We start from the raw sequence: 25832 nt of genomic DNA, 5'->3' as shown, positions 1-25832 counted from the left end.
CATAAAAGGGGAGATCGACAGTAACACATTCATAGTAGGGGACTTTAACACCCCACTGTCACCCATGGACAGATCATCCAAAATGAAAATAAATAAGGAAACACAAGCTTTAAATGATACATTAAACAAGATGGACTTAATTGATATTTATAGGACACTCCATCCAAAAACAACAGAATACACATTTTTCTCAAGTGCTCATGGAACATTCTCCAGGATAGATCATATCTTGGGTCACAAATCAAGCCTTGGTAAATTTAAGAAAATTGAAATTGTATCAAGTATCTTTTCCGACCACAACACCACGAGACTAGATATCAATTACAGGAAAAGATCTGCAAAAAATACAAACACATGGAGGCTAAACAATACACTACTTAATAATGAAGTGATCACTGAAGAAATCAAAGAGGAAATAAAAAAATACCTAGAAACAAATGACAATGGAGACACAACGACCCAAAACCTATGAGATGCAGCAAAGTCAGTTCTAAGGGGGAAGTTTATAGCAATACAAGCCCACCTTAAGAAGCAGGAAACATCTCGAATAAACAACCTAACCTTGCACCTCAAGCAATTGGAGAAAGAAGAAAAAAAAAACCCCAAAGCTAGCAGAAGGAAAGAAATCATAAAAATCAGATCAGAAATAAATGAAAAAGAAATGAAGGAAACAATAGCAAAGATCAATAAAACTAAAAGCTGGTTCTTTGAGAAGATAAACAAAATAGATAAACCACTAGCCAGACTCATCAAGAAAAAAAGGGAGAAGACTCAAATCAATAGAATTAGAAATGAAAAAGGAGAAGTAACAACTGACACTGCAGAAACAAAAAAAATCATGAGAGATTACTACAAGCAACTCTATGCCAATAAAATGGACAATCTGGAAGAAATGGACAAATTCTTAGAAATGCACAACCTGCCAAGACTGATCAGGAAGAAATAGAAAATATGAACAGACCAATCACAAGCAGTGAAATTGAAACTGTGATTAAAAATCTTCCAACAAACAAAAGCCCAGGACCAGATGGCTTCACAGGTGAATTCTATCAAACGTTTAGAGAAGAGCTAACACCTATCCTTCTCAAACTCTTCCAAAATATAGCAGAGGGAGGAACACTCCCAATTTCCTTCTACGAGGCCACCATCACCTTGATACCAAAACCAGACAAGGATGTCACAAAGAAAGAAAACTACAGGCCAATATCACTGATGAACATAGATGCAAAAATCCTCAACAAAATACTAGCAAACAGAATCCAACAGCACATTAAAAGGATCATACACCACGATCAAGTGGGGTTTATTCCAGGAATGCAAGGATTCGTCAATATATGCAAATCTATCAATGTGATAAACCATATTAACAAATTGAAGGAGAAAAACCATATGATCATCTCAATAGATGCAGAGAAAGCTTTCGACAAAATTCAACACCCATTTATGATAAAAACCCTGCAGAAAGTAGGCATAGAGGGAACTTTCCTCAACATAATAAAGGCCATATATGACAAGCCCACAGCAAACATCGTCCTCAATGGTGAAAAACTGAAAGCATTTCCACTAAGATCAGGAACAAGACAAGGTTGCCCACTCTCACCACTCTTATTCAACATAGTTTTGGAAGTTTTAGCCACAGCAATCAGAGAAGAAAGGAAATAAAAGGAATCCAAATCGGAAAAGAAGAAGTAAAGCTGTCACTGTTTGCAGGTGACATGATACTATACATAGAGAATCCTAAAGATGCTACCAGAAAACTACTAGAGCTAATCAATGTATTTGGCAAAGTAGCAGGGTACAAAATTAATGCACAGAAATCTCTGGCATTCCTATATACTAATGATGAAAAATCTGAAAGTGAAATCAAGAAAACACTCCCATTTACCATTGCAACAAAAAGAATAAAATATCTAGGAATAAACCTACCTAAGGAGACAAGAGACCTGTATGCAGAAAATTAAAAGACACTGATGAAAGAAATTAAAGATGATACAAATAGATGGAGAGATATACCATGTTCTTGGATGGGAAGAATCAACATTGTGAAAATGACTCTACTACCCAAAGCAATCTACAGATTCAATGCAATCCCTATCAAACTACCACTGGCATTTTTCACAGACCTAGAACAAAAAATCTTGTAATTTGTATGGAAACACAAAAGACCCCGAATAGCCAAAGCAATCTTGAGAACGAAAAAAGGAGCTGGAGGAATCAGGCTCCCTGACTTCAGACTATACTACAAAGCTACAGTAATCAAGACAGTATGGTACTGGCACAAAAACAGAAAGATAGATCAATGGAACAGGATAGAAAGCCCAGAGATAAACCCACGCACGTATGGACACCTTATCTTTGATAAAGGTGGCAGGAATGTACAGTGGAGAAAGGACAGCCTCTTCAATAAATGGTGCTGGGAAAACTGGACAGGTACATGTAAAAGTATGAGATTAGATCACTCCCTAACACCATACACAAAAATAAGCTCAGAATGGATTAAAGACCTAAATGTAAGGCCAGAAACTATCAAACTCTTAGAGGAAAACATAGGCAGAACACTCTATGACATAAATCACAGCAAGATCCTTTCTGACCCACCTCCTAGAGTAATGGAAATAAAAACAAAAATAAACAAATGGGACCTAATGAAACTTCAAAGCTTTTGCACAGCAAAGGAAACCATAATCAAGACCAAAAGACAACCCTCAGAATGGGAGAAAATATTTGCAGATGAAGCAACTGACAAAGGATTAATCTCCAAAATTTACAAGCAGCTCATGCAGCTCAATAACAAAAAAACAAACAATCCAATCCAAAAATGGGCAGAAGACCTAAATAGACATTTCTCCAAAGAAGATATACAGAATGCCAACAAACACATGAAAGAATGCTCAACATCATTAATCATTAGAGAAATGCAAATCAAAACTACAATGAGATATCATCTCACACCAGTCAGAATGGCCATCATCAAAAAATCTAGAAACAATAAATGCTGGAGAGGGTGTGGAGAAAAGGGAACACTCTTGCACTGCTGGTGGGAATGTGAATTGGTTCAGCCACTATGGAGAACAGTATGGAGGTTCCTTAAAAAACTACAAATAGAATTACCATATGACCCAGCAATCCCACTACTGGGCATATACCCTGAGAAAACCAAAATTCAAAGAGTCATGTACCAAAATGTTCATTGCAGCTCTATTTACAATAGCCCGGAGATGGAAACAACCTAAGTGCCCATCATCGGATGAATGGATAAAGAAGATGTGGCACATATATACAATGGAATATTACTCAGCCTTAAAAAGAAACGAAATTGAGCTATTTGTAATGAGATGGATAGACCTAGAGTCTGTCATACAGAGTGAAGTAAGTCAGAAAAAAAAAAGAGAAATACTGTATGCTAACACATATGTATGGAATTTAAGAAAAAAAAATGTCATGAAGAACCTAGGGGTAAGACAGGAATAAAGACACAGACCTACTGGAGAACGGACTTGAGGATATGGGGAGGGGGAAGGGTGAGCTTTGACAGGGCGAGAGAGAGTCATGGACATATACACACTAACAAACGTAGTAAGGTAGATAGCTAGTGGGAAGCAGCCGCATGGCCCAGGGATATTAGCTCGGTACTTTGTGACAGCCTAGAAGGGTGGGATGGGGAGAGTGGGAGGGAGGGAGACGCAAGAGGGAAGACATATGGGAACATATGTATATGTATAACTGATTCACTTTGTTATAAAGCAGAAACTAACACACCATTGTAAAGCAATTATACCCCAATAAAGATGTTAAAAAAAAAAAAGAATGACTCCATTATATCATAATTGAACTGCATCTAAAATAAAGTCACTTAGGTTTTAAATAACTTTACTGTTTTGTAAATTTGATACTAGTTTAATTTGCATGAGGGCAGAGTCTTCTGTTTTCCTTTGTATTCCCTAACATACAATGCCTTTCAGAGTAGATGCTCAGTATTTGCTACGGAATGACTGGATGAATGTAAGGCAACTGCTCTTAAGAAGTTTAACTTAGAGATAAGACATAAATATCTATACTCTGATTTAGTGAAAAGAGAGCTATCTGTGGAAGGCAATCTGTGCTAAGTGCCAGATGAGAGGTTAGAATAAGTGCTGTAAAAAGAGTGATCATTTTCGGTAGGGTGATTAGGCAAAACTATCTTTATTTAGTTGGGCCCTGAAAAGAACATTTTAATAAAAATGGAGAGAAAGTAGAAGTTATAAAAAATCTTGATTTCATCAAGTATTTCTCCAGAGAGTTTAAGACTGTCTTATTTCCCTTTTTCTGACTCTTGTCTTCTTCTCCATGTTTATCTGTTAACTGTTTATTCTCACTGTTCAGCTCTCATCTTTGAACTTTCTTCAGAGTAGTATTATATACAGGTAATGCTCTTTTTGCTATGAGTCTTTCCTCTCCCCTATAACCTCTGTCTGGTTAGGCTAGAGTTTACCTGAGCCATAATTGATATGGAGCTCCCAGGTTCTTCTCTTATCTCTTTACTGCTATGTATTTGACCTTTCTTCCCAAATCTAAAATGTACTTCCTCTTGAATGTAATATGATCATTTCCATTTTTACAATATGTGGTCTTAAAATATTTTTGTTATAACTTACATGCAGTGTAAGTGCAAGTACATGCAAGTGAAACTTAGATGTTTTTTAAAAATAATGTGAAAAACCAGTTTTCATAAATTAATGTTTTTGAAGCTACTTTCTGTGCTGCAGAGGAAGTAGGGTGCTTCTTGTATTGATAGTGATAAAGACTTCTTATCTTTCCCTCTTTCAAGGCATAGCTCAAGTGCCACCTGCTTAATGAAGCCTTTCTTGGGTTCCCTTCTTCCATATGCTGTTTGTGCTCTTTGGTCCTGCTTTTCTCCCTTACTTGTTGTTTACCTGTCTGTCTTTTCTACTACATTGTATATATACTTTCTCAGGACAGCAACTACGGTTGCTAACCTTTCTTCCTATCTCCTGATTCAGTGCCTTGCCCACAGAAAATTCTTAATGAATGTTTGTCAAATTGAATTGAATTTGTGTTTATCACTTTTTAAAGTAAGACATACCTATAATAGTTTCCTGTTTTTATTCTGATATCTATCTTAATTAAAAGCTGCTAAGGAGCTCCTAGTACTATAACATGCATATATATAATTTTGTTTTTTAAACTTAGTGAATAAGAGTACTCAACTTTCCTTGTTATTGGTCTGGATTGGAAGACAAACTTTCTCCCTTGTGACAGCTGTTGAGCTGATCCAAGTACCAAGGCAATTCCCAGGCAGCACTTAATTCTTAACATAGCAAGATTGTGGAAGTTCCTATATAATGTTCAGTGGATCTGTCTCATATCAGAAATAATCTTTACATGTGTTATTTGGTCATATTTATTTTCATCATTTTAAAAGTATTTTTTCCCCTTTTTATAGGTCAGGAAACTAAGGCTTAAGCATAAATAAGTTGCCCTCTTCACACAGCTAAAAAGTGGTAGTAGGTATGAACCACAGTGTTGCCTTCTATAATTGAGGAGATTAAATTAGATGATCTCCCTGTCTTTTTCTAGCTCCAAAGACTCTGAAGTTCTGGGAATCTTTAACATTATTTGAGCACTTGCATAAACAGTAAAATAGTTGACAAAATGAACTTGCTTTGGGGAAAGTACTCAGTTGCTTTCAGGCTCAAATCAGTTAGTTACCGCTTTCATCTAGCTCATTTGCTGACTGTGCAGGAGGGATCCTCACAGTGGCAATGAAGCAGTATAGATCACTTTTTCAGCTTCACCAGGTTTTAATGCTACTATTTTTTGGGGTGGTGGTTACACAATTGTAAATACAACTGAGCTCTAAATTGTCTACCTGGTTGCCCCACGGCTCTGTATTTTGCCAAACTTGGGAGCACTTTTAAGACTGCTGAGCACACTAGCTCCACCTACTGTCAGGCTGAGGCAAACATCTTCCTACTGTATCTTCATTCAGAGTTGTTTCAAATTTACTCTTTAGCACATTACCTTTTTCCCCTGACCTTCTTTCTTATACTTTTGATATTTGAGTTTTCTTTTCACGTGCTAAAAGATGGCTTTACCTGTTAAGAAGTCTTGAAATTATTGAAATGTCGTCAGCTTCGTCCATAATTTGTACTGGGGAGAATTCAGAGATACTGTGTTTGGGAGTATAAAAATATGGTTTTCAGATTTTTTAAAAAATCCCATAAGTCCATATCAAAACAAGATTCCCTGTAGAAAAAATAGATTTTTCTTACTTTAAAGTTTTAGTACACCACTGTGTGGTATATGAACGAATCTCTAGTTTTCATTTCTGGAGAAAACCCTGTTGTTGTTTTGTTTTTTTTTTTTTGCGGTACGCGGGCCTCTCACTGTTGTGGCCTCTCCCGTTGCGGAGCACAGGCTCCGGACGCGCAGGCTCAGCGGCCAAGGCTCACGGGCCCAGCCGCTCCGCGGCACGGGGGATCTTCCCAGACCGGGGCACGAACCCGTGTCCCCTGCATCGGCAGGCGGACTCTCAACCACTGCACCACCAGGGAAGCCCACAAAAAACCCTGTTTTAATTGAATCTTCTAGAAGCACCCCAAACTCGATTAAACTCTTATAGAAGAAATTTAGCCTTTATTTTCTGTCATTCCCTTATATTATTAATATTTTAATTTTAAATTACAAGAACAATATAACCACATTGTAGAAAATATGAAAAAAAGAAGAGAAAAAGCCATCACTTTACCATCTTAAGACTCTCTTATTTTGGTGCTTGGGGAACCCTCATCAGGCATAGTTTGGCCCAGCAATGATAAACATATATGTTTTGGTAAAAACAAGTTTTATAGTTGTTATCAGTAATAGTTATCAGTTTTTTCCCTCTCTGCTCCGAATTCGTCATTTATCTCATGCTCTGTGAAAATGGACCTGGGCCCTTTAAATTTGCTTCCTTTGCCAACTAGCCGGATGTTAAGCTTTGTCAGTAGAGTGCGCTGGAGAGACGTTGCAAGAGGAAGAGTTTTCCTTCGTGGTTGTTGTGTGCTGGCTTGGTGGCTTCTTAAGTGCCTGGCTCTTGCAGTGCCAGTGGTTCATTCAGCCTCTGTCTCATACAATGCCCAGATCCTGAAGTTTGCTCAGCTTCTCCAGTGCCAGCTCATGCATTACTGCAGTCAGCAGCACCCAGTGGCCAGTAGCTCCCCACTCCAGGTGATCAGCTTTCCCCCGCATCCCAGAGGGCAGATTAAAGACAAGTTCCTAACGGTGGATTTTCACTGAAGTCAGCAGGGGTGGCATCACAGCAACTTCTCTGCTATTTGTTGAGCTGTGGTCATGCCCTCTCCCACAGGGTCCGCGTCTCAGCCCTGGCTGAGGCCTCTTCTTTTAGTGTTCTGTCTCCATCTTAGGAGAAGTGGCTGTTCCTTACATCTGCTCTTCCTATATTCTGTAGAGTTCTCTTTACTTACTACTAGACAATCTCTCATTACTCCAGTTCCCTCTTATAGTTAATGATTCCTTATAGTAAACTTTTCCTGTTCAAATTACTCTGTGGCTTATCATTCCTGATTGGACCCAGGCTGATAGCATTTTTTAACCAAAACTTTTCAGTCCATGATAATTTCTTGTGCATTCTTTTTGTTCAGTAAAGTTAAATTAGCTAGTATGCATATATCTCCTTATTTACAAAGCAATTTTGCATCTATTTTTCTTTAAATCCACTTTTTAGAAAACAAACTTTTGGGCTTCCCTGGTGGCGTAGTGATTAAGAATCCGCCTGCCAATGCAGGGGACACGGGTTCAAGCCCTGGTCCGAGAAGATCCCGCATGCCGTGGAGCAACTAAGCCCGTGCACCACAATTACTGAGCCTGCACTCTAGAGCCCCCAGGCTACAACTACTGAGCCCACATGCCACAACTACTGAAGCCTGCGTGCCTAGAGCCTGTGCTCCACAACAAGAGAAGCCACCACAGTGAGAAGCCCGTGCACTGCAATGAAGAGTAGCCCCCACTCACCGCAACTAGAGAAAGCCCACGCGCAGCAACGAAGACCCAAAGCAGCCAATAAATAAATGAAAACAACCTTTTATTCTTCTTGATTTTATCGTCTTAGCTTCTTGACATTTTTAGTCTTTTTGCTTTTGTGGTTCATCCTTTTCGTGTCCTATTGAAAAATTCTTTGCCACTCCAAGGTTGTGAAGATGTTCTCCCATGTTTTCTTCTAAAGATTATACTGTTTTACCTTTCACATTTAGATCTGCAGTACATCTGGGATTTATTTTTGTATAAGAAGTGTGAGGTTGGGGTCCAGATTCCTTTTTTTCCCGTGTAAATATTCAGTTGATCCAGTGCCCTTTATTGAAAAGACTGTCCTTTTCACACTGCACTGCAATGTTTGTCATAAATCAGGTGACTGTAAATGTTAGTTTGTTCTTGGAATCTTATCTGTTCTACTGTTTTGTTTATCTGTCCTTCCTAATAGGTCGTGATATCTAGTAGTATAAATATTCTAGTTTTGTGCTCAAGATTATCTTGGCTCTTCTTGGCCTTTTAAATTTTCATATAAAGTTTAGAGTCAGTTTATCAATTTGTACCCAAAAAACCTGTTGGGAGTTTTATTGACATTAGTATTATGTCTTGCACATCTTTTGTTAGATGTGTATTTAGGTATGTGACATGTGTTGAGGTTATTGTAAATTATATGTGTAGCATCAGAGTGGCAGTTACAGGTTCAAGTTGTTGGTCTGACTTGAGTAAAAAATGTATTTAATAGTATATTTACTTAGCTTTATATAGAGATAGAGTATGTATAGCATCTCTTTTATCTGGATGCCCAGTGGCTACTCAAATACACAGATTCAAGTATAAAGAAAGAATTCATTGGGAGTGCAGGCAAAAAAGCAAGTCATCTACAAGGGAAAAGTTCAAACCAGCTGCTAACTTCTTCATAGTAATAGTCAATCTGGAAGACAACAGCACAGTACTTACAAACTTTTGAAAGAAAGAGAGACCCCAAAATTTTATAGCTGAGTTATCTTTTGAGTATAAAGGCAAAAGACAATGTTCTCATGCACTCAAGAAGTCAGGGAATACAGCACTTATAAATCCTTGAAAAAACTGTATGAAGATGAATGATGAAATCTAAACAGGTAAAACTTGGTTTAAAAAAAAAAAAAGCAAAATGGAAAGAAAAGCCATGGGGAAAAAGACTGGACCTTGGCACTATATCCATTTAAATAGATACCTGAGACTAAAAACAAAGATGAACATAGAATCATGATATGACCCAGGAATTCCACTCCTACGTATATACTAAAGAGAATTGAAAACATGACCACACAAAAACTTGTATATGAATGTTCATAGCAGCATTATTTACAATAGTCACAGAGTTGGAAACAACCCAAATGTCCAACTGATGAATGTATAAACAAAATGTGGTATAGCCATACAATGAACTCTTTGTCAATAAAAGAGAATGAAGTTCTGGACACATGTATGCTACAACATGGATGAACCTTGAAGATGTTATGCCAAGTGAGAAAAAACAAACACAGAAGCCTACATATTGTATGATTTCATTTATATGAAGTGTCCAGGATAGCCAAATCCAGAGACAGAAATTAGATTAGTGGTCACCAAGGACTTCGGGGAGAAGAGATGGGGGAGTGACTGCTAATGAGTCTGGGGTTTCATTTTGGGCTGATGAAAATGTTCGAAAATTAGATGGTGATGATGGTTGCACAAATCTGTGAGTACATTATAAACCACTGAATTGTACACATGAAAAGGGTTATTTTTATGATATATGAATTATATCTTGATAAATCTGTTCTTTTTAAAAAACAAGGATGAAAAATGTGGTTTGCAGAACTAAATGTAAATCCTTGACAATGTGAAATATATAGTCCTTGAAAATGTAGATATGACTAATAAAAATCAGTACATAGTGGAAGGGAGGTGGGAGGAAGTTTAGGAGTGTGAATTTCTTTGTTTCATGGCAAGGATGCACATGCTATAAAAATTAACCATGTGGGGCTTCCCTGGTGGCGCAGTGGTTGAGAGTCCGCCTGCCAATTCAGGGGACACGGGTTCGTGCCCCGGTCTGGGAAGATCCCACATGCCGCGGAGCGGCTGGGCCCGTGAGCCATGGCCGCTGAGCCTGCGCGTCTGGAGCCTGTGCTCTGCAACGGGAGAGGCCACAACAGTGAGAGGCCCGCGTACTGCAAAAAAAAAAAAAAAAAAATTAACCATGTAAAAATCAGGACTCTAATCTTTCAGTCGTTTCATACTCAGTTTTACTTTCTTTTGTTAAAACATTTTTATAAAAGAAGAGCATGTCTAATAGCCTTTAAAACTTTGTCTTTTCTTTCTTAATTTCCATCCATTCATCTCTCTCTGTATACGTAAAACTTAGCAATTCTTTTTTTTTTTTGAGCTGCGTTGGGTCTTAGTTGCTGTGCACAGGCTTTCTCTAGTTGAGGCAAGCGGGGGCTACACTTTGTTGCAATGCACGGGCTTCTCATTGTGGTGGCTTCTCTTGTTGCGGAGCATGGGCTCTAGGCACACGGGCTTCAGTAGTTGCGGTGTGCAGGCTCAGCAGTCGTGGCACATGGGCTTAGTTGTTCCGCGGCATGTGGGCTCCTCCCGGACCAGGGATCGAACCTATGTCCCTTGCATTGGCAGGCGGATTCTTAACCACTGCGCCACCAGGGAAGCCCCTTAACAAATATTAATGATGATAATTACTGGGTGTTAGGATATTTGATGATTTAATTTTTTTTACACTTTTCTGAATTGTTTAAATTTTTTTACAGTTAAATGTTTGTCACTTTTTAAAAAAGAGTGAAGTTATGCTAAAATAAACAAGCTACCATCTACTATAACCATTGTTAAATCAAAAAAGTAAGAAACACATAATTTTGTGAATAATACCAGGGGATAAAAGGAGAAACTGCTATCCTCAGGTTTCAGTAAGCATGCATGTATGAATTTATTCATTCTACCAGACTTTCCTGAGTGCCTGCTCTCTCCTTGGTATTGTGCCAGTCAAAAGCATACAGATAGGAGTAAGACATGGTTCATCCCTGCCCCCAAAGTTCATAGTCTTGTTACTTTTTTTTTTTTGGACAGCTCTAATTTTAGAATGTTTTGCCTTGTATTGAGCAGAAATATGCTTCTCTGTAACTTCATTGAATTTAATTTTGATGTTTTATAGCCATAGCAAGCCTCATTCACCTTTAGTTTAACATTCCTTTAAACTTTGAAGTTGATATTTGAAGACAGCAGTCATGCCATTCCTCATATGACATGTTTTGTTTATTAAGTAAATGATTTCTTTGTTTTAGTATCTCTCTCAGTACTTGGGATCTCTGTTTTGTTTAAAGTAGGGTTCCACAAATACGTAAGCATTCCAAAAAGAAGCTGAATTAAAGCAGAGAGAAGTAAGATGGTCACTATCCAGCTCTTTCCATTTTTACCTCTAAGTATTGCTTTGAGGTAGTATATTGAGATTTTCCCCCCAAGAATAGTGTACTGTCATCTTTCTGTCTTTGGATCTTTCTCTCAGAGTTGTCCTTATTCTGTCTGTCACAGTAGCCTGTATTTGTGGTCTGCAATTCCTCATTCTAATTTGTAAAACTTTGTGTTATCCTTAATTGAATTTAATGTAGTTTGTGGGACCGTCCCATATCCTCTACCTTTAGAAATGTATTTCTGACTTCCAGAGTATTGACATCTCAGCTAAATTTAATATTATCTGGACCTTTGGGCATGTTTCATTTCCTTTATCTCAGTCATCAATAAAGAATTTCATTAGTTTGAATCCTAGGGCTCTCCTAAACGGCATAATATTCAACATCTTCCACAGGTTTACTTAAAGTTATTGATAACTGCTGTTTGGATATATATCTTTCAGTCTGCCTGGCTCCCCACCTTATATTTTCACACTTCACCTAGGCAAATTACTTTGTTATTTGTATAATCTGGAATTTACTTAAAACATTTTTAATAGAATACTCTTTGATATAATTTTTTAGATGTTAATAAGGGTCTTCTTTGTGCAAACACTGTGCTAGTGCATTTAAGGAGAGGAACATTGGCTGTAAGGACAGATAGACCTGGAATAAAATCTTGGCTCCACCATCTGCTTATTGTGAGAATTTGGGTAAATTATATAATCCCGTAGCTTGACTTTGTTTAATTGGGTGATAATATTTCACAACATTGTTATGAAAAGCAAATGTTAGCACGTGTAAAATGTGAATTCCAGTACCTGGTCCTTAATAATAGGCTCAGTAGATTTTATTGTTCCTGTCTCTCCTTTCAGGGTCTAGCTCAAATCTTATCACATCTGTGAAATTATCCCCAACTATTTTATTCCCTTTCTAAAAGTTTCTTTAATTTTTATTTTATTAAAGTAATGCATTAAAAATAGATAAAAATCCAGCCTGTGCTAGAAGACTTGTAACGAAACCAGAAAGCAGTGCCCTTCCCTAACTCTTTCCTCTCTACCCTCCAATTCTAATCCCCAGAGGCAAAACTTTTTTTTTTAAAAAAACAGCTTTATTGAGGTATAGTTGACATGCAATAGAAAGTGCCTATTTAAAGTGTACAAATTAAGTTTTGTCATATGTATACACATGTGAAACCATCACCACAATCAAGACAGTGAACAAATCCATCACCTCCAAGTTTTCTCATGTCCCTTTGTAAGTCCTTCTCCATCCTGCTCTCTCTTCTACCCCAGCCCTACCCACAACCATTGGTCTGCTTTCTGACACTATAGTATAGGTTAGTTTGTATTTTCTAGACTTAAATGAAGTGTTTTAATCCTTGTCTGCCAATTCTAACATTTGTATCAGTTCTGGGTTGGTTTCAATTGAGTATTTTTTGGGGTTGTTTTTCTTCCTTTTTATATGCCTGGTAATCTTTTTTGTGTGTGTGGGCGGGGGCTGTGCCATGCAGCTTGTGAGATCTTAGTTCCCTCACCAGGGATGGAACCCCTGCCCCCTGCACTGGAAGCACAGAGTCCTAGCCACTGGACCACCAGGGAATTCCCTGCCTGCTAATCTTTTTGTGTGTGTGTGTGGTATGCGGGCCTCTCACTGTTGTGACCTCTTCCGTTGGGGAGCACAGGCTCCGGACGTGCAGGCTCAGCGGCCATGGCTCGCAGGCCTAGCCGCTCCGCGGCATGTGGGATCTTCCCGGACTAGGGCACGAACCCGTGTCCCCTGCATCGGCAGGCAGACTTTCAACCACTGCGCCACCAGGGAAGCCCCCTGCCTGCTAATCTTTAATTGGATGTCAGATATTGTGCTTCTTACCTTGTTGGGTCCTGGATATTTTTTGTATTACCATAAATAGGCTTGAATTTTGTTCTAGGATTCAGTTAAGTTACTTGGAAATAGTTTGATCCTTTCAGATTTTGTTCTAGCTTTACTGAGGTATAATTGAAATATAACATTATATAAATTTAAGATGTACAAGCGGTTGATTTGATACACATATTCATAAAATGATTACTTCCATAGCATTAGCTAACACCTCCATCCCGTCACATAATTTCCATTTCTTTTTTGTGTTAAGAACATTTAAGATCTTCTCTCTCAGCAACTTTTAGGTATATAATACAGTATTATTAGCTGTAGTCACCATGCTATTCATTAGATCCCCAGACTTGTTAGTCATGTAACTGGAAGTTTGTATCCTTTGAAAACATCTCCCCCATTTCCCCCACCCTCAGCCCCTGGTAACTGCCACTCTATTCTCTGTTTCTCTGGGTTTGGCTTTTTTAGATTCCACATATACGTGATATCATAGTATTTGTCTTGCTCTGGCATATTTCACTGAACATAATTCCCTCAAGTTTCATCCAAGTCGTTGCAAACAGCAAGATTTACTTCTTTCTCATGGCTGAAATGATATTCTGTTGTATATATATACCACACCTTCTTTATCCATTCATCTGTTGATGGACACTTAGGTTGTTTCCATATCTTGGCCATTGTGAATAATGCTGCAATGAACATGGAAGTGCAGGTGTCTCTTTGAGGTCCTGTTTCATTTACTTTGGATATATACCAAGAAGTGGGATTGCTGAATAATATGGTAGTTCTATTTTTAATTTTTTGAGGAAACTCCGTACTGTTTTACTTAGTGGCTATACCGTTTTACATCCCACCAACACATGTTTTACAACCCTTTTCTCCACATTCTTGCCAACACTTATCTTTTTTAAAAAATTTATTTTATTGAAGTATAGTTGATTTACAGTATTATGTTAATTTCTGCTTACAGCAAAGTGACTCAGTTATGCATATATATATATATATATATATATATATATTCCTTTTCATGTTCTTTTCCATTATGGTTTATCACAGGATATTGAATATAGTTCCCTGTGCTATATAGGGGGACCTTGTTGTTTCTTCATTCTCTATATAATAATTTGCATCTGCTAATCCCAAACTCCCAATCCCTCCCTCCCCCACCACACCTACCCTTTGGCAACCACAAGTCTGTTTTCTGTGTCTGTGAATTTGTTTCTGTTTTGGTAGATAAGTTCATTTTTGTCATATTTTAGATTCCACATATAAGTGATATCATATGGTATTTGTCATTCTCTTTCTGACTTCTCTTAGTATGGTAATCTCTAGGTCCATTCATTTTCCTGCAAATGGCATTATTTCATTCTTTTTTCTGGCTGAGTAGTATTCCATTGTGTATGTGTATCATATCTTCTTTATCCATTCATCTGTCAATGGACATTTAGGCTGTTTCCATGTCTTGGCTATTGTGAATAGTGCTGCTATGAATATAGGGGTGCATGTATCTTTTTGAATTATAGTTTTGTCCAGATATATGCCCAGCAGTAGGATTGCTGGATCATATGGCCACTCTGTTTTTAGTTTTTTTTTTTTTTTAGAAGATGTTGGGGGTAGGAGTTTATTAATTAATTAATTTATTTTTGGTGTGTTGGGTCTTCGTTTCTGTGCGAGGGCTTTCTCTAGTTGTGGCAAGCAGGGGCCACTCTCATCGCGGTGCACAGGCCTCTCACTATCATGGCCTCTCTTGTTGCGGAGCACAGGCTACAGATGCGCAGGCTCAGTAGTTGTGGCTCACGGGCCTAGTTGCTCCGCGGCATATGGGATCCTCCCAGACCAGGGCTCGAACCTGCATCCCCTGCATTGGCAGGTGGATTCTCAACCACTGCGCCACCAGGGAAGGCCTATTTTTAGTTTTTTGAGGTACCTCCATACTGTTTTCCATAGTGGCTGCACCAGTTTACATGCCCACCAACAGTGTAGGAGGGTTCCCTTTTCTCCACACCCTCTCCAGCATTTGTTATTTGTAGACTTTTCAATGATGGCCATTCTGACCAGTGTGAGATGGTACCTCACTGTAGTTTTGATTTGTATTTCTCTAATAATTAGCGATAAGGTGTGAGATGATATCTCACTGTGGTTTTGATTTGCATTTCCCTGGTGATTAGTGTTGTTGAGCATGTTTTTCATGTGTGCTTAAATCTTTAATCCAGTTTGAGTTCATTTTGTAAGATAGAGGTTCAGTTTCATTCTTCTGTGTGTGGTTATCTAGTTTTCCGAACACTATTTATTGAAGAGACTAACTTTTCCCCAGTGAGTGTTTCTGTGGTATTAGTTTTAATATCCTCTTTCTTTTCTCATTTTATTTATTTGAGTCCTCTTTTTTTGAGTTAGTCTAGCTAAAAGTTTGTCAATTTTGTTTATTTTTTCAAAAAATCGTCTCTTAGTTTCATTATTTCCACTCTGATCTTTATTTCTTTCCTTCTGAATTTGGGCTTAGTTTGTTCTTTTTCTGGCTCTTTGAGGTATTATGTCAGGTTGTTTATTTGCGATCTTTTTTCTTAATATAGGCATTTATTACTATAAACTTTCCTCTTAGAACTACTTTAGCTGCATCCCATAAGTTTTGGTATGTTGTGTTTCCATTTTCATTTGTTTCAAGACATTTTTTATTTACCTTTTGACTTCTTCTTTCCCGCATTTGTTGTTCAGGAGTGTGTTGTTTAACCTTGACATATTTGTGAGTTTCTAGTTTTCCTCCTATTGTTGATTTTTAGTTTTATGCCATTGTAGTTGGAAAGATACTTCATATGATTTCAGTTTTCTTAAATTTTCTAACACTTGTTTTGTGACCTATTATATCATCTGTCCTGGAGAATGTTCTGTGTGTGCTTGAGGAAAATGTGTACTCTGCTGCCTCTTGGATGGAATGTTTTGTATATGTCTGTTAGATCCATTTGGTTTTAAGTGTAGTTGAAATCCAACTTTCCTGTGTTGATTTTCTGTTTGGATGATCTATCCATTGTTGAAAGTGGGGTATTGAATCCCCTACTATTGTTGTATTGTGGTCTATTTCTTCCTTCAGATCTGTTGATATTTGCTTAATATATTTAGGTGCTCTGATTTGGGTGCATATATATTTACAACTGATATATCCTTTTGATGAATTAACCCTTTATTATTACATAATGATCTTCTTTGTCTTGTTACAGTTTTTGGCTTAAAGTCTATTTTGTCTGATATAACTATAGCTACCTTTGCTCTCTTTTGGTTTTTACTTCCATAGAATATCTTTTTTAATCCATTAACTTTGAGCCCATGTATATCTTTAAAGCTGAAGTAAATCTCTTGAGCCAGCATATAGTTGGGTCTTGTTTTTTTATCCTTCCAGTCACTGTATGCCTTTTAATTGGAGAATTTAACCCGTTTACATTTAGAGCAATTACTGATAGATAAGGACTTACTAGTTTCATTTTATTAATTGTTTTCTGGCTGTTTTATAGTTCCTGTATTCCTTTCTTGCTGTTTTCCTTTGTGAATTGATGATTTTCTGTAGTGGTATACTTCAATTTCCTCCTTTTTCATTCCCTCCAGCAACAATCTTTTGTTGTGTCTAATGTCGGTTTTTGCTTTGTGGTTACCATGAGGCTTACATAAAACAACTTATAGATATAACTTTTTTCCACACTGATAGCAACCTTGCATACTAAAGCTCTACCCTTATATTACACCCTTTTAGGATTTTGATATCACAATTTACCTGCTTTTTATTTTGTATTTATTAACAAATTATTATAGCTGTAGTTATTTTTAATACTTTTGTCCTTACATCATTGTACTAGACTTAAGTGATTAATACACCATCATATTACAGTATTACAGTATTCTGAATTTGATTATGCTTAGCTTTACCAGTGTGTTATGCATTTTCATATATTTTCATGTTACTAAGTAACATTCATTTCAGCTGAAAGATCTTAAATATAAGCACTTATAGCTGTAAATTTCCCACTCAGCACTGCTTTTACTACATCCCATTAATTTTGGTATGTTGTGTATTAATTTTAATTCATCTCTTAAGTATTTTCTAATTTGATTGGTGATTTATTCTTTGATACATTGATTGTTTAATAATATTTTGTTTAATTTCCACAGGTTTGTGAATTTTCCAGTTTTCCTTCTGTTATTTATTTCTAACGTCATTCTTTTGTGGTTGGAGGAGATATTTTGTATGATAGTTTATATCTGCCTTTTTAAGTCTATTGAGACTTAATTTATGGCCTAACATATGCTGTATCCTGGAAAATGTTCATGTGCACTTGAGAAGAATGTATGTACTGTTGTTGTAGGGTAGAGTGTTTTGTATATGTCCATTAATTGATATTTGTCCTGATATCAGCTCCTATGTTGAAAATCACAAATTTGGAATTTTGAATGTTTTGTGCCACTATATTCCCTGAATAAATGTATAAAATACTACCCAGAATCAATATACAAAATAGTTTAGCCATCTTTTTCCCCATTTTACTATTTATTTCTGCTATTACGGTTTCTTTTGTTTCTTTGCTATTCATGTTTCAGCTTTGTTTTTGTAAAGAGAGGATGAAAAATCAGATCAAGATCCGTGGCCTTTTGTGCTTACTAGAAACAGAAACTAGGAACTAAAAACATTGCCACAAAAATTAAAGTTTAAGAAGAGATGAAAAATGCAAGCTTTGATTTGTTGTCATTCATTTCAAGAAACAAATTAACTCATTTCTGTATTTTATCTTATCATACTGTTATCCATGGACCACCCTTTCAGTAGCATTGGTGTAAGCTGCTTTTTCCAACTCACTTTTTGCTTATCTTTGAGGTTCTTTCTGAGATACTCTTGCTTTTTACCTTGAGAATTTAGAAGTTCCTTTAGTGGATGTTCTGGTTGAAAATTCTTAGTTTCATTTGTCTGAAGGATCTGTATTTTACTTTGATTTTTGTAAGAAATTTTTGTTGAGTAGAGAACTATTTTCCTTTAGCACCTTGTAAATATCTTATCATCATCTTTCTAAGAAGACACCTACTTAATTTTTGCTAAGGGCTAACTGTGTATATCTTTATTTAAAGTAGTATTGATTAATCTCATTATCTTCTTGTGTGTTTTTTTTTTCTATAGGGAATACAGTGAGTAACCTGATTATGATTATACCTCCAATTTTTGGTGCAATTCAGAGTGTTAGAGGTGGACTGGAAAAGCGGTACATTGCTTCCTATTTAGCACTCACAGGTATGTATAACACTTCATCTAAAAAATGATGTGAAAAAAAATGATGTACCATATTCAGACACTGTTTTTCTCATTCTTTCCTAAAATTGTTTCTCAATTTTGTGTTGTTTATTATACAACTTGAGCTCATTCTGAAACTTCTGAATTAAAACTCCACAAATCTTGCCAATATTTGAACTGTATTTTGAATAAATTAAAAAAAAAACAAGATATTTCAAGCATCCAGAAAAGAACAGGGATAATATAACAAATATATCCATGTATCTCACCATCCTTCTTCGTCAGATCTTAACACTTTGCAATATTTGTCTCAGTTCTTACTTTTTCTTTTTTAAAGAAATAAACTACTATAGATAAAGTTGAAACTCCCTTTCTACTCCTGCTTGATTTTATTCCCATCTTCCTCCCAGCTCACCCTGCTAGAGTTAACCTCTATACTGAATTTGATTATCATTTTCTCACATGTTTTTGTATTTATACTATATATGTATGTATCCTTAAAAATATGAAAAATATCATTCACATATTTTAAAACTTTTTGTAAAGGGTATTCTACTATATCTGATCTTCTGCAACTTACTCCTATTCCTCTACTTGTCTGTGAGACAGGGACCGCGTCTTAGTTATCTTTGTATCCCTATTGCCTGGCAAGTTAGTGGTTCTCAGTAAATGTTACATGGAGGGATGAGTGAACTTTACCAGAGCCTAAGATGGGAAAATCACTCTTTCATGTCCTTGCATTATCATTATAGACAAAAATAGCAAAGAAAGTAGATTCTAGTTTGCTTCTTTTATGTAACTTTCTAAATTAAACACAATTTCTTTTGTTTTAGTTCAAGGTAGATATTATTTACACATGGGCAGAAGGGACCTCTAATTACCACAAAACTGTAAGCTGTAGTATATCATATCAGATTTTATATAATTATATTAGTCATTGCATATGAGAGAGTTTAATTTCTGAATCTGTTTCTCATATGTGTGGTGTTGTGAGGAAGTTACTTCATTCATCTTCAAAAGGAATACTTGTCCACAAACTTAGCCCTTTGCTTTAATTCCTGGGATGTTTTAAGAATGTTTATAAAATACCAACAAATCACAATCAGTAATAACAATAAGAATAAAAAGATTTGAGGGACTTCCAAGTTGCCCTAGGATAATACTGACCTCCTGAGTTAGAATTTGTCCATTCATCCTTCTAGAAAACCATACAGATTAAGAAGGAAAGTAAATAAAACCACACTTAGCCCACATTTTCAGCCTTACTAAGAGAAAAAGAATACCATGAACGTCAAATCATTTTTAAACAAGAAATAAACACCACATTCTAGCAGAACTGTCTTTAATATTTTAGACTTGGGGAGGTTTAAAAAACTATATGGAAAAGAGGAGAGAAGAGTTGAGGGCTTAATCTGACAAAACACCAATAGAAAGAGAAAGCTTCATGATAAATGCAAAATTTCTGAAAACGTTATGAGACCTGGTAAATCATAGTACTTGATAAAGTACACAGTACTTTAAAGTACATAGTAAAGGGCTTGAAAGTGTACAAGACCTAAAGTGGCAGTTTGGGAAAGGTATTACTTCTGGAAAAGAAATAACTAGAAAGAGGAAGATAGCCATTGGAAATGTGTAAGTGTAGGGAAAGAAGGAAGTTAGAGTGAGGAATTAAGATCCTACTGAAACAACACAATTATAAAATACATTAGACCTTTCTCCCTGCACCCTGCCCTGCCACCAAAACAAATAAATGTATATGAAAAAGGACACTAACCGTTACTATTCAGAAGGGGGCAAGCTTGAACTTGAAATCTTTTAAGCCACCCCAAACCTTTACTCTTTCCACAAAGTGGAACCCCCGCAAAATCAGTCTACATCCATGCAAAGCTACTGTAATAAAAAAACAGAAAATGAGAATCAATACCTTTTGGCTCATGGATGTTCTTTCCCCACAACTAATTATAAAGCAGAAAGAAACTGCAGCACAGTACTCCTAACTGAATTAGCCTCAAACCAATAAATGAATAAAAATTTAAAAACTAATAACACCTATAAAAATTAATTTAAAAAATAAAAAGTAATAACAGAAATAGCTTCCTCACCCCTCAAAAGAAATAAAATTAGAATTGATTAAACTTAGGAAAGAAATTAAACCTGAATTACAATGTGTTGAGTATTTAATAAGGGCTATTTAAGAAAGAGAAACAAGCAAGAGAATGAAAATGAGATAAAGAAATAAAAAGGGTCAGAGAGAAAGTGATTGAAATGGAAGACAAAGAAGATTCAATACAACTGTAATTGGAGTCCCTGAGGAAGGAAAATAAAACAATGAAACAGATCTTATATTTAAAATTATAATTTTCAAATTAATTTGAAAGAAGACTTTTTGGAAATGGAAGAAGACCCAAATCTAGATATTGAAAAGTCCATTTTTGTCTCATAAAACTGACTTGGAATGGTCAACTCTGAAAGAGACTAGTAAAATTCCTGGATTTTAAAAATGAAAAAAAATCCACACAGCTCCAGGGAAAAAGACCAGAATACTTATAAGGGCAAGAAAATTAGGCTGGCACTAGACCTCATCAGCAACATAAAAAGAAAGGCATCAGTGGAACTGCATTTTTAGTGCAAACCAAAGATTTTATATTCCAACCAAATTGTTTTTCAGTTATCCAGGTTATAGAAAGACAGTTTTAAACATACAAGTACTCATTGAAAACTGTACACATGACTCCTTCCTGATGAATCCATAAGAACTGCTCTCTCTGATTTAGTACCTGCTAGCCAAATGTGGTAATTTAAATTTAAATAAATGAAAATTAAAATGCAAATTTCAGTTCCTCTGTCACACTAGCCACATTTCAAGTGCTCAGTACCCATATGTGGCTTATGGCTACTGTATTGGGCAGTGCAGATATAGAACATTGCCTTCATCACAGAAAGTCCTACTGACTGCATTGTACTAGAGAATGATGTTCATACAACTAAGAGAAGACTGGGCAAACTTGGGCAAAATGTCTGATGATGAGCATTTAACACATTTAACTATAGATCTAAGACTAAAACAGATGTAATAAGGACTGAAGAATAGTGTATGGACATTATATGGTCTGGTAAAGTAGAGAGAATGCAGTTTTTTAAATGAGAGAAGGAAAAGGCAAAGTAGAATAAGTTCATTGACTATTGCCTATGTAGTAAGTTGAGTATTGAAGAATATGATCTAAAAGTAACAAACTAGATAGTAAAAGGTTAAGAAAAAAAGGGGAGAACTCAGGGTTCTATAAAAGGCATAAGTACAAAAGTAACCCCTAGGCCAAAAAAGCCTCTTTTCTAAATACCAAAAGAATTAAGTACAAAAAAGACATTTCACTTAGAGAAATACATTAAATATAAAGTAATATATGTAACTATTTTAGTAAGACAATATGACAGAGTTGAGATTAAACATCAGTCATATGAATCAGCTTAACTTAATATCAAAAGAAAAAGATTTTTGAATTTCATCAGCAATTAGGATTGAACTTTATGCTATATACAAAAGACACATCTAAAACTAAAGCAAAGTGATTCAGAAAAGTTAGAAACAAATAATAAGAAAGCAGGGGTAGTGATCCTGATATCATATAAAGTGGAATTCCCTTCAAAAAGCATTGTGTGACAAAGAAGGATGTTTTTAATGTTGAAGCCATGATTAAAAGTGAAAATACAAGTTTTTAATAACTCTGTACCAAATAATACAACCACCACTATTATATGGCAGAAACTACAAGAGCTACAAAAAGAAATAGATAGAAACATACGAATAATAGAAGATTTTAATATGCCGTACTCAGTACAAGACAGATGAAGTGAACAAAATATATCAGTAATATCAGGAAGACCTAAAGAGCATAACCAATAAAATAGATCTTATGGCTTTATGCTGAACTTGACACCCTTATAATAGAGAATATACCTTCTTTTGAAGTATACATAGAATATTGATAAAAACAAAACAGTAAGTTCTATTAAGTAGAAATAAAACAACATCCTCTGGTCACAGTGCATCCATGCTAGAAATTAACAACAAATTCAAACCATAAAAAAGCTCTTCCTCTTTGAAATTTTAAATCTTCTGTTAACTCTTGGTTGAAAGGGAAAATAGAAATGGAAATTATAGGAGTCCTAAAATACAGTTGTAACAAAAAGTCTGCATATCAAAATCTATGGGGATTTATATAAAGCAGCCATCAGAGCATAATACATAGGCTTAAACAATTAAATAATAATAAAAGATAAAAACTAAAGGTAAAAATTAATTAAAATCCCAACTCAAAAGGCAAGAAAAAGACTGCAGAATAAACCAAATGAAAGTTTAAGGGAGGAAATTATAAAGATAAAAGCAGAAAGTAACAAGATAGAGAACAGAAGAACGTTCTAATTAATGAATCAAAACCTATTTTTTTTAAGAAAAAGTAGACAACTAGCTAACTTTAGAAAAAAGGAAGCAAACATAAACATTAAAATAAGAAATGACAATGAGGAAATATCCACTGAATCAAAGGAAAAAGAAAATTTAAACCTCTATGTAAATAAATAAATTGGATAATTTCCTAGGAAAATACAATTTGTCAAAATTGACCCCAAAGATAGAAAGCTTTAAACAGACCAATTTCTGTATAGGAAATAGAGTAACTTATTAAGGCATTCCTCCACAAAAGTACTGGGTCCAGATAGTTTCACAGAGAGTTCCAATCAACCTTCAAAGACCTGATAGTCCCAATGCTACATAAATTTTTTCAAGCATAGATAATGAAAGGAAACTTCCAAATTCTTCTTATGAGGCAAACAACATTGTTATGTAAACCTAATAAAAATGTCATAAAAAAGAAAATTAAGGACTAATATTGTGAATGAATATCAGTGCAGATATACTAAGTAAATTATTAGCAAACTAAAAGGAATGATACTTTTTGTAAGTACTACTGATACATGTAACAACATGGATGAACCCTAAAAGCATTATGCCAAGTGAAAGGAACCAAAAGACGCAAAGGACCACAGATTATATGACCCTATTCATATGAAATTTCTAGAAAAGGCAAAATTATAGAGATAAAAACAAATCATTAGTTACTTGGGGTTTAGAGTGGATGTTGACTGCTAATAAGCATAAGGGAACCTTTGGGGGTGATGGAATTATCACAGAACTGGATTGTGATGATGGTAGCACAACTCTTTAAATTTACTAAAACTCCTAAAACTGTACACTTACAATGAGTGAATTTAATGGTATATCTCAGTACTTGTTTAAAAAATAAAAACCAGGAAATGGAGGAATGTGCACACTATGTGAAAGGAGGAGGGATATTTAGTCCTTACATCTCAGAGGTGGTGTTGAAGGAAGAAAGAAAATAGTAGAGCAGGAAAAAAAAAAAAAAAAAAATATATATATATATATATATGTCAGTGCTAGCATGTATAGGTGCTATAACTCTTCCCTAGTAGAATACAACTACTTTCCTTGTCAGGTAGAATCCAGGCAGCCACTCCTGATTGTTCAAGATAGATGAATCCTATTTGTCACTCTGAGGAGTTTCTGTTCTCTCTTAACAAGGATCTGGGTCTTATTAAGAGATTTCCTTGGCATGTTAAAGACCTAAAGTTATTTTTTGATCTTATACAGATAACGATGATTTGAGAAACTATTCCACATACAGTAATCTGCCCTCTTCTAATATTCTTGTGAATATATGGAGGAGCATATTTTCTAAATTATTTTTTCCTGTAACCTTCTTCCAACTGAAGAAAGTTGGGGGATATTTTTTAGACAGGTCTCTTCGTATCAGTATCTCTTCATGGAAAGTCATCCTTATAAAGTTCATTCTCTGAAGTTCAGAGAAAGCCCTTGAGCTCAATTTCTTTCTTTTAATGTTTTCCAGTTACATCACTAATATACATTAACAAGTCCTTATCCAAATCCTTGGGACCAGAAGTATTTCTGAACTCAGATTGTTTTTGAATTCTAGAAAGTTAATAGACTGTGTTTGCTCTAGTATACTAAGCCCACCACAACCTGGGACAGCACCCTGTAGGTGAACATATCCGTATTGCTGCTTAACGTGTGAATCTTCACAGTAACTAGGCTAAATAATCACTATAAATAGCCTCATGTCCAGTTAGGTCAGGTTTTGCTGTCAGATGAATTTGTGCCAAACTTAAAGGACAAAACATCTTTTGGTTTTAAAAGATTTTTTGGGAATTGTGTTATTAAACAAGATATGTAAATTTATCTCTCTGTTTTCTTCTTTTAAAAAGTAGTAAACAGTAAACAGAATCTAGTTCGACATTAGGGAAATAAAACAGTTTGTGCCCAGAATGGAAGACAATTCAAATTTAGGAGATCCATTCATGCAATTTACTATATTAATTACTTTAAGAAGAAAAACCACATGATTATCTCCATAGATGCTGTGAAAGACTTTGTCAAAATTCAGCAACCATTTCTGATTTAAAAAGAAAAACTCAAGAAAACAGAAATTCACAAATCCTGTCTTAACGTGCTAATATACACACATCAGTCCTAAAGCTAGCATTTTACTCAGTGTGGAAGCCCTAGAAGCATTCCTATGAAGGTCAAAACAAGGCAAGTGTGTCTGTCTTCATTGCTATTTAACAAAGTACTGGAAGTATTAGTCAGTGCATTTATACCAGAGAAAATGATTAAGGACTGGAAAAGAAGGAAAACTATCTCTCTTTACAGTTGTCATGGTATTCCTGAAAACTCTAGCCTAGAAAATCAGTTATCAAGCAAACAATTATTATTCAAACAATAAAACTATTCAGTTCGGTATTAGGTTTAAAATGATCACAAAAAGCAATAGCCTTCATATATACAAACAATATCCCATTAGATATATAATAGAGAAGAAAATCCCATTTAAAATAACATCCAAAAGGATAAATATCAAAAGATAAGTTTAACGAGATATGTGTAAAACGTATATTAAGAAAACTTAAAACATTTCTGAAAGACATGAAAGTAAACCTGAACAAATGAAAAGTTGTTCTTGAATAACTTAAGAAAACTGAAAGATGTCAGTTATATCTAATAAATAATACTAGTAAAAATACCAATAAGTAGGGGGCTTCCCTGGTGGTACAGTGGTTATGAGTCAGCCTGCCAGTGCAGGGGACATGGGTTCAAACCCCGGTCTGGGAAGATCCCACATGCTGCGGAGCAACTAAGCCTGTGCGCCACGACT

At 35.7% G+C, this 25832-nt stretch overlaps 1 protein-coding gene across 1 annotated transcript in view; it reads left to right on the top strand.

Annotated features, from left to right (window-relative positions):
* The window catches only part of ACER3 (alkaline ceramidase 3), a 187911-nt gene that overhangs the window by 56176 nt on the left and 105903 nt on the right, over positions 1-25832 (top strand). Inside the window, exon 2 of the mRNA XM_065882550.1 lies at positions 18478-18588. Within this exon, the coding sequence (XP_065738622.1) occupies positions 18478-18588 (111 nt within the window). The remainder of the gene's footprint in view (positions 1-18477; positions 18589-25832) is intronic.

The sequence above is a fragment of the Phocoena phocoena genome, chromosome 8 (genome assembly GCF_963924675.1).
Source record: "Phocoena phocoena chromosome 8, mPhoPho1.1, whole genome shotgun sequence".
Classification (NCBI taxonomy): domain Eukaryota; kingdom Metazoa; phylum Chordata; class Mammalia; order Artiodactyla; family Phocoenidae; genus Phocoena; species Phocoena phocoena.
The sequence above is the reverse complement of the archived record's forward strand: the minus strand, read 5'-3'. Positions and strand labels throughout refer to the sequence as shown.